Genomic DNA, 11,874 nt, shown 5'->3' with positions numbered 1-11,874 from the left:
CTTACTCACTGGAAATGCTCAGAGTGCTGGCTTACTCACTGGAAATGCTCAGAGTGCTGGCTTACTCAGGGTCCTCTTGTCAAATCTGTATTTTTGCTGTTGCTTGTTTTAATTTGTTCTGGAGGTTGAAAATGCCTTTACTTTTCCTTTTTTCTTTTATGTGTTTTGGGTGTTTTGCCTGTGTATGTATCTTTGCACCACCCCTGTGCCTGTCACCATTGAAGGCCAGAAAAGCACTGGATCCCCTGGAACTGGATTTATAGACAGTTGAGAACCACTGTGTAGGTGCTAGGATCGGAGCTTCATGTCCTTTGGAAAAGCAGCTAGTGTTTTAAACTACAATCTTTCTAGTCCTTTGACAAATCTTTCAGGCAATAAAACACCTTCTTTTGGGCTAAAGGTGGCTCAGTGTTAAGAGTACTCGAAAAACCAAAAAAAAAAAAAAAAAAAAAAAAAAAAAAAAAAAAAATAGTACTGATTGCTCTTCAAGATGACCCAAGTTAATTTCCAGTAGGATCCAGTGCCCTCTTTGGCTTCCAAGGGCATCTACACACATGTCTCACACACACACACACACACACACACATAAACAAAGTTTAAAGTACTCTCCTTTATTACATCTTAAATTCTTTTTTTAAAAAATGTGGGTGCTTTACCTAAATGTATGTTTGTGCAACATGAGTGTGCCTGGTGCTCATGAGGCCAGAGAGAGAACTGAGCCCCTGGGACTGGAGCTGCAGACAGTCATGAGCTGCCACATGGTGCCACATGGTGCTGGGAACTGAACCTGGTCCTCGAAGAACAGCCAATGCTCTTAACCACTGAGCCACCTCTGCAGCCCCTTAAATTACTTCTTAATAAGTTTAGTTGTAAATATATGTATAAACATCTCTAGCATTTGTATTCTAGATGTAGTAATAACTTGCTAAAAGATACTTAATTTTGTAAAAATAGTCTCCATAAATGGTGAGAATGCAAACCTTTGGCATTTCACCTTTCTGGTTTTTAACCAAACAAATTTACATTTTTGAAGGCTGTAAATCAATCCTTCACAATTCATACTCAGTTAAAAACATAAAATAAAATGGATCCAAGGCAAGTGTCTGATTATGTCAGGGTTTTGATTAACCCACAAGGGTTTTTCTGATAATATTAGTGTTCCCAGGATAAATAGAGCACCATTCAGATCTGCAAGAACACACTTCTCAGGCAGCAGAGAACCACAGAAGCGTGCAGGAACTGGTGCAGCTTGTAACCACACTACCAACATAGCCCTATCTGGGAAGCCAAACTATGCTCTTTTCACAGGCGAAATCAGAGCTAAGGTAGCTACAATCACTCTTAATTCACAGGTGAAATCAGAGCTAAGGTAGCTACAATCACAATTCACAGACGAAATCAGAGCTATGGTAGCTACAATCACTTTCTATCAGGAGTATTAATCTTGTTGCATTTTCTCTAAAGTATGAAATGTAGAAGTATTTTGACTATTTGAGTGTTTAAGCAATTAAAGTGACAGTCTTAATACTTACTAGAGAACAAAGTATTAATACAAATATGAACTAAATAGGAACTTGATGGGAAGCAGGCTACTTACTAAATATGCCATGGCTCTTTGTTTCCTAGACACTTGATATTTCCATGTTTTGTCACTTGACAGTTCTTTGTTTTACTTCTTTAGTGGACATATCAGGCCATGGTCCATGAACTACTGGGCATAAACAACAACCGGATTGATCTTTCCAGAGTGCCAGGAATCAGCAAAGACTTACGAGAGGTGGTCCTGTCTGCTGAAAATGATGAATTCTATGCTAATGTAGGTGCTTTAAGTTTTCAGTTGTTCTCATGTAGAGTATCAGTACTGGCTTATGAGATCGGGATGCATAAGGTCTCTGTATGAAAGGACAGCAGGATCCCTGCAGCTAGGCTGCATCTCAGAGTGGCCAAGACTTGGTGCTGGCCTTGGATGTATGATCACATAGATACTGACTTCTGGTCATAGCAGCTGACTCCATTCTGGTAGCTCTGTGAGAATGCTAATGGTATTCATCACTAGTGTCCTGGCTAATATCCAGACTTGGTAATTAAAATGGAATTTGTCTTTCAACTTTGTTCAGAATTCTTCTTCACTTCTTTCATGATATCCAAAAACCAGACTAGTTTTGAACTTTACTTCTGAATTCCATTTTCACAGAACATGTACCTGAACTTCGCCGAGATTGGTAGCAATATTAAGAATCTCATGGAAGACTTCCAGAAGAGGAGACCAAAAGAGCAGCAAAAGCTAGAATCCATAGCAGATATGAAGGTACATCATAGGTGTAGATGACTGATATATGACGCTTTAGACTATTGATGTAGGCATCATCTCTGCAATATTCCAGGTCTAATTTCCACCACGACCCTTTATATATGACACTTTAGACTGTTGACGGAGGCATAGCTTCTGGAATATTCCAGATCTGATTTCTACCATGATTCTTGGCTTGTTTTTGAGTCTCATAGAACTGGCTGGCAATTGCTACGTAGCTCATGCTAGCCTGAAGCTTAGGAGGTCTTGCCTTCATCTCCCAGGTGTTGAAATTCCAGGTATGGGTTATCATGCCCAGCTAGCTTCTTATTTGTGTGTGCTTTGCAATGTTCTATTTTGGTTTTGATACAGTATTTATTACTTTAGACCATACTGTACCTGTACAGACCTGACTAGTCTAGAAGCCATGGCAGTACTGTACCTCAGCCCACAGAGTGCTATAAGTCACTGTTTAAGTGGAGCCATTTTCTGTGAGTTTTTCTTTAATTAATAGCTTGGTGACACATCCATCATAAATCATGTGTCTCTCTCCATTCTCAGTTATGACTGGCCTCCATAAAGACCACAAGGATATGGGCCAGCTTTTCTCTTCCTTTTTTTGTTTGTTTATTTGTTTGTTTGTTTGTTTTTGAGACAGAGTTTCTCTGAATAGCCCAGGCTATCCAGCCCAGGCTGTCCTGGAACTGGCTTTGTAGACTAGGCTGGCCTTGAACTCAGAGATCCACCTGCCTCTCTGCCTCTGAGTGCTGGGATCAAAAGCATGTGCCATCATGCCTAGCTTACAGGTTTTTTTGTTTTTGTTTTTGGTTTTTACAAATGCATATTCTTAGTCAGAATGTAACACCATCTTCCATTAATGTTTCTTCCATGGCAGGCCTTTGTTGAAAATTATCCACAGTTCAAAAAGATGTCTGGAACTGTCTCAAAGCACGTGACAGTGGTCGGAGAACTGTCTCGGTTGGTCAGTGAGCGAAATCTGCTGGAGGTTTCAGAAGTTGAGCAAGAATTGGCCTGTCAGAATGACCATTCTAGTGCTCTTCAGGTCAGTGTAACTGTGTGAGGACCTACTGTGTGTGGGCACTGTGCTGGGCAGAGGAAGCACATTTAAGATGGATATAAACCAGGTGTGACAACCCCCAACTATAATCCCAGAACTTCTGAGCTGAGGCTGGAGGATCACAAGTTAAACCTGAATATGCAACTTAGTGAGTGAAACCCTGTCTCAAAATAAGTAAAAGATAGATGATGATGTAGCCCTCTGTCCAATTCCCAGTACCACTGAAGAAGGATTAGTCACCAGGAATTGCTGTTCATTTCACAGACATGCTAACAGGCTACATATAAATGCTGTGACAAGGACTTAGAGGAAGAGAGGTGAATAGGACACCATCCTCCCTGCAGGGTGTTCATACTATAAGAAGGAAGAAAGCAATGTGAAAGAATTGTGGGTGGCAGAGATGGTTCAGAAGGTAAAGCATTAATGTTCAAGCATGAGGTCTAAGTTCACATCTTCAGCACCCACATAAAAGGCTGGGTGTGGTGCTGTACATTTGTAATCCGTGCATTAGGAAACAGAGAGACAGACAGATCATGGGGCTTAATGGCCAGCCAGTCTAGCCAGTTCAGTTCCTTATCTCTCTCTCTCTCTCTCTCTCTCTCTCTCTCTCTCTCTCTCTCTCTCTTTCACACACACACACACACACACACACACACACACACACACACACACGAGAGACAGAAGAACATGACCAGGTTGTGCTATTGAAAGGTTGAGCTTCAGTTTTAAAAATGATGGGAGTCCCCAGAGGATCTTAAAAGAAATGTTATATAATCAGACCTTAATCTCAGGAAATATATAGTCTGGTTGAACAGACACACACACATACACACACACACACACACAAAAAGAAATGACATAGTGTTTCTGGATACTGCGTAAGTCAGAACTGTGTTTCTGACCATAAATAGACAAGGTTCTTTGGAAGCTTCCATGTTTGGATGGGCCGCAAGGAATGATTAGAATTGGGAAGGAGGATTTCTGTCAGGAACAACAACAAAGCAAAGGCACATTGGTATGCAGGAAATAATAAACAGTTTGGCCCATTGAGAGTGGGTGTGAAAGAGAAATAGGAGGTAAAATTGAGTTGGCAAGCAGGAATCTCCTTAAGCCCCATGTCAGAGGAGTCTACTCACTGAGCTAGGCAGAGACCTGTTGTGGATCTTAGATGAAAGTCAGTGGTGCAAGGCAGGACTGTAGAACAGAGCCTGTTCAGAATGCATGAGAGGGGAAAAGACTGATGTTAGGGGGCCTGTAGACTCACAGTGACCATAACAGATAGTTAGAGGTAAGCCTAGGAGTCAGGGAGAACAGAGGAAACACTCAATGACACATACAGATGAGACAGGAAGAGCAGATCAGAGGTAACTCCAGGGTTCCCAATAAACGCTGGAATGATTCTGTCAAAATGACAGGAAGCAAAAATGACTCATCTGTACAGGATGCCATTGAAGAAAGATAATTTAGGAATAAGTCCTTTGAGGTAGTAATTGCTGAGCTACTTACAAGAATCACATTCCTCATTGATAGGGCCCCATATTCTAAAACTTACCTTCTCTTCCTCTACCGAGTTCAGTGAAGCCCCCTAGGCACACTGGACACAGCAGGCTTCGGGATTATACTGCCCTAGCTTTGGTGAATATCCTTTACACCAAAGTTTTGGAAAAGTTTGCCCATATGGTAGGATAGCAACCTTAAGTTTCCATGTTGCAATGAGGATTTGAGGTGACACATAGGATGCTTGGTGACATTGGTTCCTCACCATAAGACATTTTTTATATACAGCAGAATCAAATGGGAGCAGTGCATATGGGTGCTCCAGTCCTCCACAGTCTTTATTGGCATCTACAAGTCTTGCTTTTAAGTTTTAAACATTTATCAGGATTTTCTGAAAACACCAACATTTAAAAAGTTAGAAGGTTGTTTGTTTTATACTTATATGATGTAACTCATCATCATTTTAATATTGTCCATGGCTCCTAAATCTTCATAAAGAATTCTGTTCTTGAGACTGACATTTCTTAATTCATAGGTAGATTGTAAAAATCGGTTGAACAAGGTGTATAGTAAAGCCTGAGTCTGCTAGCAATGGCATGTACCCTTACAGGTTTTCCTAAGCCATGTGTGCACATCTCTTTTATGTTTGAGATAGGGTCTCACTATATAGCCATGCTGGCCTAGAACTTACTATATAGGCCAAGTTGGCCTTGAACTCACAGAGATCCACCTGCTGCTGCCTCCTGCATGCTGGATATATGTCTTTTTTAATTCAAGTGGTACCATACTCTACAGAAAGCTGCATTTGTTTTCTCACTTAACCATATATCTAAGAGACTGTTTGAGGTGAGAACCTTCAGTCTTAATGGCTTTTGATTTTATTTTCTTAATAATTTGTTTATTCTTTGACAAGTTCATACTTGTATATAATGAGTTTTACTCCTCTCTTTACCCCTCCATTCTTCTCCTACCCTTACCAAGCCCTTTCTTCTTCCAGACAAACCCTCTCCCACTTTCGTGGCTTTTGTCCTGTTTTGCTGGGTTTAGTGAGCTGCTGAATTTAGTGTTCTTGCATGAACATAGCTTGTGAGGTCTTCACTGGGACTTGAACAACTTAGCAATACCTACACAACTGAAGAAAATGGCTCCCTACTCCCAACCTCCAGCAACCCTTAACTACCAATAGCTACCTGAGGAAGGATAAAGTCTCCCGAGAGCCCCTCTATCCAAGTGACATGCTATAGGGCTCCATCTTTAAATAGTCTTGTGCAGACAAGCACAAAAGACAGCATTTCATGGCACTCTTCCTGCCTCCAGCTTGCATTCTCACATACATGTGTGTGTGTCTGTCCATGTGTCTGTGTCCATGTCTAATGTGTTTTGTGGGTGCATGTGCCATAGTATGCATGTGGAAATCAAAGGACAAGTTCATGGAGTTGGTTCTTTCCTAGTTTTTCATGGTGCCTTGGGATCAAACTCAGGTCACCAGGCCTATACAGCAAGCACTTTTGCCTGATAAGTCACCTTGTCAGACCCCAACTCTTACATTCTTCTCACCCCTTCCACAGTGTCCAGAGCTCTGAACCTTGAAGGACAGGAGTAAGCACTCAGCAGCTACTTAACTCGCAGCACTTTGACCTGTTGTGAGTCTTTGTATTAGCCACCTTGGGGTTCATTTTCAATCATTGTAAGTTATCTTTTGCAAAGATATAAAATAAAACATTTAACCTAGCCAACTTACTTTAAATAATATCCCCATCAGCAATAGTTTGAAGTTGTTTTGTTAGCCTGTTAAAAGTGTCCCTGTGTTATTTCAATGAACTTGGTTTTCTGCCCCTTTCTAAATAAAAATAAAATTTTATATTTAACTAAATTTAAATTTCCATGTTTAGTGTAAATTTAGTGTCTGATATTTTCCTTCATAAAGATAGACCCAAAGTTAGTCAGTAGTCAGCTTTGTTTCCTGTTTTTATTTACATCTCTTTGCCATATGGAAACCAGTTAGGAAAGTTGTTAGAGTCCTCTTTACAGGAAGCTTCAGTTTGCTACTGTTTAAAAACCTGCGAAGTCTCGCCTAGGCATGGCAGGAAGCTGCAGTCCCCGTACTCAGGGCTGTAAGGCAAAAGGATCGCCAGGAGTTTGAGGCCAGCCTGGGCTAAGGAGGAGACCTTGTCTGAAGAACAAACAAATGGAAAGGAACTCTAATTATGAACTGATCACTATTGTGGAACTTATTTTTCAAGATTTCTTGTGTAGGGTGATAGGGTTTTACAGTCAGCGGTAGTTTGTGCTTTCCTAAGCACAGAGGAATTCTTTGCAACGTGATTTAAATAGTCCATAAAGGGAACTTTTGTTTGATAATGAGTGGATGCCAGGGGCCTGACCCCTAGATGACTCGACCTTAGATAGCATATGTCATGAAGCCATGAGCTAAGGTTCTGAATAGAGCTAGGATTCGCTTTATTGAATAGTAAGTGTACCATGGTAAGAAAAAAAGCTCATATATCCCATTTAAAAATTAAGTATAAATTCCTTCCACTTCTAACCAATTTTATACAAACTATCAGGAATTTGATTTAGGAAGAATTTCATTAGAAACAAAGTATAGTATGCTACCACTGAAGCACACACATGTCCTCGTGGTATGCTACCACTGAAGCACACACATGTCCTCGTGGTATGCTACCACTGAAGCACACGCATGTCCTCGTGGTGTGCTACCACTGAAGCACACGCATGTCCCTCAGAAGGCAGTGCCTAGATTAATGATGAAGATTTTCATGTCATGAAGAAAAATGTCTTTAGAAAGAAAGCAGTCCCCGCCCGCCTGCCCTGTGTTACTGCAGCATTGTTCTTCGTCTGGAAGAAGGACCTGGCCTGTTTACAGCTGTTCCCTGACTTTGGGCAAACCTCAAATCACACTGTTAATGGCGTATAGGGAAGGGAAGAGGAAGAGTCCTGTCTGCAGCCTCAGAGAACTTGAGTTTGGAAATGATTGTTACCTGCTCTAAACACGAGTACTTTGTCTCTAAAATGAGAGGAAATGCTAGCACTTATTACATATGATGACTATCACCAGTATGGGTAGTAATACTTAATAATACTTGTTTTTCTCTTTCATTTTTGCTTGTTTTTATGTTTTTACATTTATTTATTGTGTGCATTGTGCACATGCCGTGTTTAGAAGGCAGTGGGAGTTTGTTCTCCTTCCACCATGTAGGTCCTGGGAATTGAACTCAGGTCATCAGGCATGGTAGCAATCACCTTTTCCTACTAAGCCATCTCATTGGCCCATAGTTGGGTTTTTGTTTTGTTTATTTGGTTTTGTTTTTTTGTTTTTTGTTTTGTTTTATTTTATTTTGTTTTTTGTTTTTGTTTTTGTTTTGAGACAAGTTCTCACTCAACAGCCCAGAGTGGTCTTTACTTTGTAGAAGTCCTCCTTTCTCAGCCTTGAAAGTGTTAGATTACAAGATTGGGCCATCCTGTGCAGCCATGCATCTATGCTTGATGGCACGTGCCTGTAATCCAAGCACCTGAGAGACAGAGCCAGGATCAGGTGGTCTTCAGCTACAGAGTGAGTTTGAGGCCAGCCTGGGCTACATGAGAGTGGGCTGCACTGCTGTCTTAGTGAGGTCAGACCCTGCCCACTTTCTACCATTTTCCAGGTAGATCCTCAGCACATGATCCTGGACTGCTAGGTGAGAGTGATTTTATCACAACAGCTTGCTGAACTGGCTGCTAATCCTGTCTTGCTGTTCTAGTCTGTTGGTTACATTGTTAGTCACTGACTGTTGCACAGCAAGGGAGGGACTCCAGAGACAGAGGGAACTAAACCACAGAAAGGGGGTCCTCATGAACCACTGTGTTCATCTGTTAGTTGTACCGTAACTGGGTGGTTTTATGTCATAAGGAACTTTTGCTGCTTTATGAAAGTTCTGATAGAAGAAAACAGAGAAATAGGCTGACAGTCCGTCAGCCTTAAACAATAGAAAATGCTCAAGATACCAGAAAAGAAGGGCATGTTAACTCCTTTTTGAAACTTGACCTCCAAAAACTGTGTTAGCTTTGCTTTACCTGTTTCTGGATTGTACCTATGGAAGATCAAAATACAAAGAATTTTGTTTTCTTTCATTTTGTTTTCAACAGCCCATCCTTATTTATGTGTTTACTCTGTGTGTGTTGTGGGGGCAGAGGTGTCAGAGAACACTTTGTGGGACTTGGTTCTCTCCTTCTACCATGTGGGTTCTAGAGATCACATTTAGATTATCCAGCTTGGAGGCAAGCATGTGTATCCACTGAGTCATATCGCTGACAGAATACTAACTCCCCTTCCACCCCAGCTTTTTAGTCAAGAGTCTCACTGCGCAGTCTAGGCTGACCTTGAACTTACAGAGATCTGTCTGCCTCCATCTCCCCAATCCTGACCCCCTAAGTACACACTGGTTTTCTGGTTTGCTCTCCATTTGTCCATTGGTCTGTGGTCCTTTTTTTTTTCTCTTCATAGTGGCAAGACTTGAGAATTATAGTGAGAAAAGAAAATCAAACATTTACCACACAAATCCATTATGTTTTTAACAAATAAGTGCACCACTAAGAAACCCCTCTTTTCTGGTTCATACCCTGGTTAGATCTCCATGAGACTTATGCCACCATTAGTCAAATGGACAAGCCAACTAACCTTAAGGGAAATAGTGCAAACTGGAGTCAAAGGATAACACGGGATGGGGGCAAGCAAAGTGCCCTGCTTTCCCAAGGATGGCATAACTGAAGGAATAGCAGGAGCTCAGCTTGAGCCTACACATTTCTTTTCCTAAGAGAATAGCCGCCTAACAGGTCAGAGGAGGCACAGAGTTGAGAAGCAGCGTAAGGAGGGTCTGGTCTGAGCCACGTTCATGAAGGAGCAGCAAAGTCCAGCCAGGAAGTCTAGTGCCAGGGTGAAATCTTCAGGAAGAGAGTGACAAGACTCAAGACACAAGGGGAGGTAGTTAGAAAGGAAGTGGACAGGAAGGGCACAACCCATCACTGCAAACAGTCTGTTTGCACACTAATGTCCACCCATAGTCATGTGGGTTCTTCAAATTTACATAAAGTACAATGGTAGCACAGCCAGAAATTAAGAGGTTAAAATTGGGGTGACTTCAAGGGTAAGAAATCAGACATTGTGTCTGCAGAGGAGCAACAGCAGGGGCCCCAGATGAGACTTCATGTTTTAAATTTTCCAGGTTGGTTGAGAAGGGGCAGAGGAAGTACAAACATAGAGAAAGAAAAAGGGAAGAGGGGAGAAAGAGAGTTCACATTACATGTACATATCTGATAGAGTATGCCCTAAAATGTCTTTTCATTGTGATAGAAAATATTAGACCATTTTAACAGATGTCCTCAGTGGACTCTATGTTGTGGCTATTCTGTAGAAAAGTTACCACAAAAGAAAAAATTAAGGAAATTCTTATGAATGTGATGTCTAAGTGAATTTTTCTCCTTTTTTGATCCCTTAAGGATGATGATGAACATTAACCCAAGAAAACAACACTAGTGATCCCTCTCAGAGAACTTTGTAGAAGAGCTTCCCCTGTGTGATCCTGTCCTTGAGCCTATGTAGACAGGAAGTCTGCACATTGGACATGGCTGCTGAGAGGGCATGTTCTCAGGCTCATGCTGCCTCGGGATGGGATAAGGCCTTAAGGAAGGTCAGCTGTAAAGTACAGCACAGGTCCTAACTATTGTGCCCCAGGACCAGTGTCTTGCTACATTGTCCCGTTTCTCCCTCTGGGTCTCATGTCCCTAGGAATAACAGCCCTGCCCACTCAGCTTTATTGCCTCCCTAGGAAGGCTTCCCTGACTCCTTGCAGCCCTGCGCCTCCCGCTTACGCCTCCCGCCACTTACAGTGACCTTTCCACTTTTGGGATTTGTTGAGGATGATAAAATGCTTATATAGCACTGCGCATTGCTCTTGAAAGGCTTGCATCCTCTAAACCATGTCCTGGGCACAGGTAAAAGCCATGGGGGAAGGATTGTAAGCTGACCGTTTAAAGTCAAACAGAAAGCTATCTAACTTTGTAATTGGAACACTGATAATAATAACAGTCCTAGCCAGACATGGCAGCTCACCTGGAATCCCAACACTTGAAGGCACACACATGAGAAACCCCGCAAGTCCACATAGCAAGTGCTAGCAAGTGCCAGGCCGATCTGGATGACAGGGGGAGACCCTGTCACAAAAAACCAACATACTACATAAAGTAACACCATCACAGCTAGCTCACCAGCGTTTGCACCTGGGAAGAAATCAGCCCATCTCTGCAGCCTTGTGCTTGGAGTTCATGTTTTCTTTAGGCTCTTAAAGTCCTAAAAAATGTTTGCTTTTTATAGAGATTAATTTTTTCAAAACTGAAGATAACAGCTAAGGTTGTCTTCCTCAGTCTGTTTGGGGTTTTGTTTTGTTTTTGTTTGATCGCAATGAAATATCTTGGCATCCTCCTCATTGGCCTTTGCCCTTTGCCCAGGTACTTAGCATGGTGGGAAGTGGGCCAGCTCCTAAAGAAGAACGCTGTAGATTTCTTGCAGAAAGCCTCTGTGTAGGATTGCTGTCCCTTCTTTTGTGGACGTGTTGGCACTGTGTCCTCTTTAATCTTGCGGAAACCTGTTCATGGTGAAATTTGATGTATGAGCCAGTATGTCTTCTGTGTTAGCTGATACATGTTCACATGTTTCAGTTTTACAAAGCTAAAGAACTTTGAAGCAACATGCTTTGTGCCAGAGTGGCTTCTGTTCGTTTCATCCCCCAATGAGGCTATGAACTTGGTGAAGACAGAGATTGACCAGACACAACAGTGCTCTCCCAACAGTGCCTGGCACAGCGCCTTCTGGGGCCTAAAATGTGTTCTTGGCTTAAATTAAGTTATGTGCTCTGCTGTATAATAAATATAGATATAGCCAGGTGGTGGTGGCTCACGCCTTTAATCCCAGCACTTGGGAGGCAGAGGCAGGCCGATTTCTGAGTTCGAGGCC

The 11,874-nt window shown here is 41.9% G+C and overlaps 1 protein-coding gene across 2 annotated transcripts in view; it reads left to right on the top strand.

Annotated features, from left to right (window-relative positions):
* The window catches only part of Vps45 (vacuolar protein sorting 45 homolog), a 65,037-nt gene that overhangs the window by 14,534 nt on the left and 38,629 nt on the right, over positions 1–11,874 (top strand). For both annotated transcript variants that reach the window (XR_004119715.1, XM_031374862.1), the window contains exons 8-10: positions 1,682–1,816; positions 2,195–2,308; positions 3,186–3,353. Coding sequence is in view for 1 of the 2 variants with exons in the window: in XM_031374862.1 (XP_031230722.1) it covers positions 1,682–1,816; positions 2,195–2,308; positions 3,186–3,353 (417 nt within the window). In the remaining variant the exon portion in view is untranslated. The remainder of the gene's footprint in view (positions 1–1,681; positions 1,817–2,194; positions 2,309–3,185; positions 3,354–11,874) is intronic.

Source organism: Mastomys coucha, unplaced genomic scaffold, assembly GCF_008632895.1.
Source record: "Mastomys coucha isolate ucsf_1 unplaced genomic scaffold, UCSF_Mcou_1 pScaffold16, whole genome shotgun sequence".
Classification (NCBI taxonomy): Eukaryota; Metazoa; Chordata; class Mammalia; order Rodentia; family Muridae; genus Mastomys; species Mastomys coucha.
This window is presented reverse-complemented; position numbering and strand designations above follow the sequence as displayed.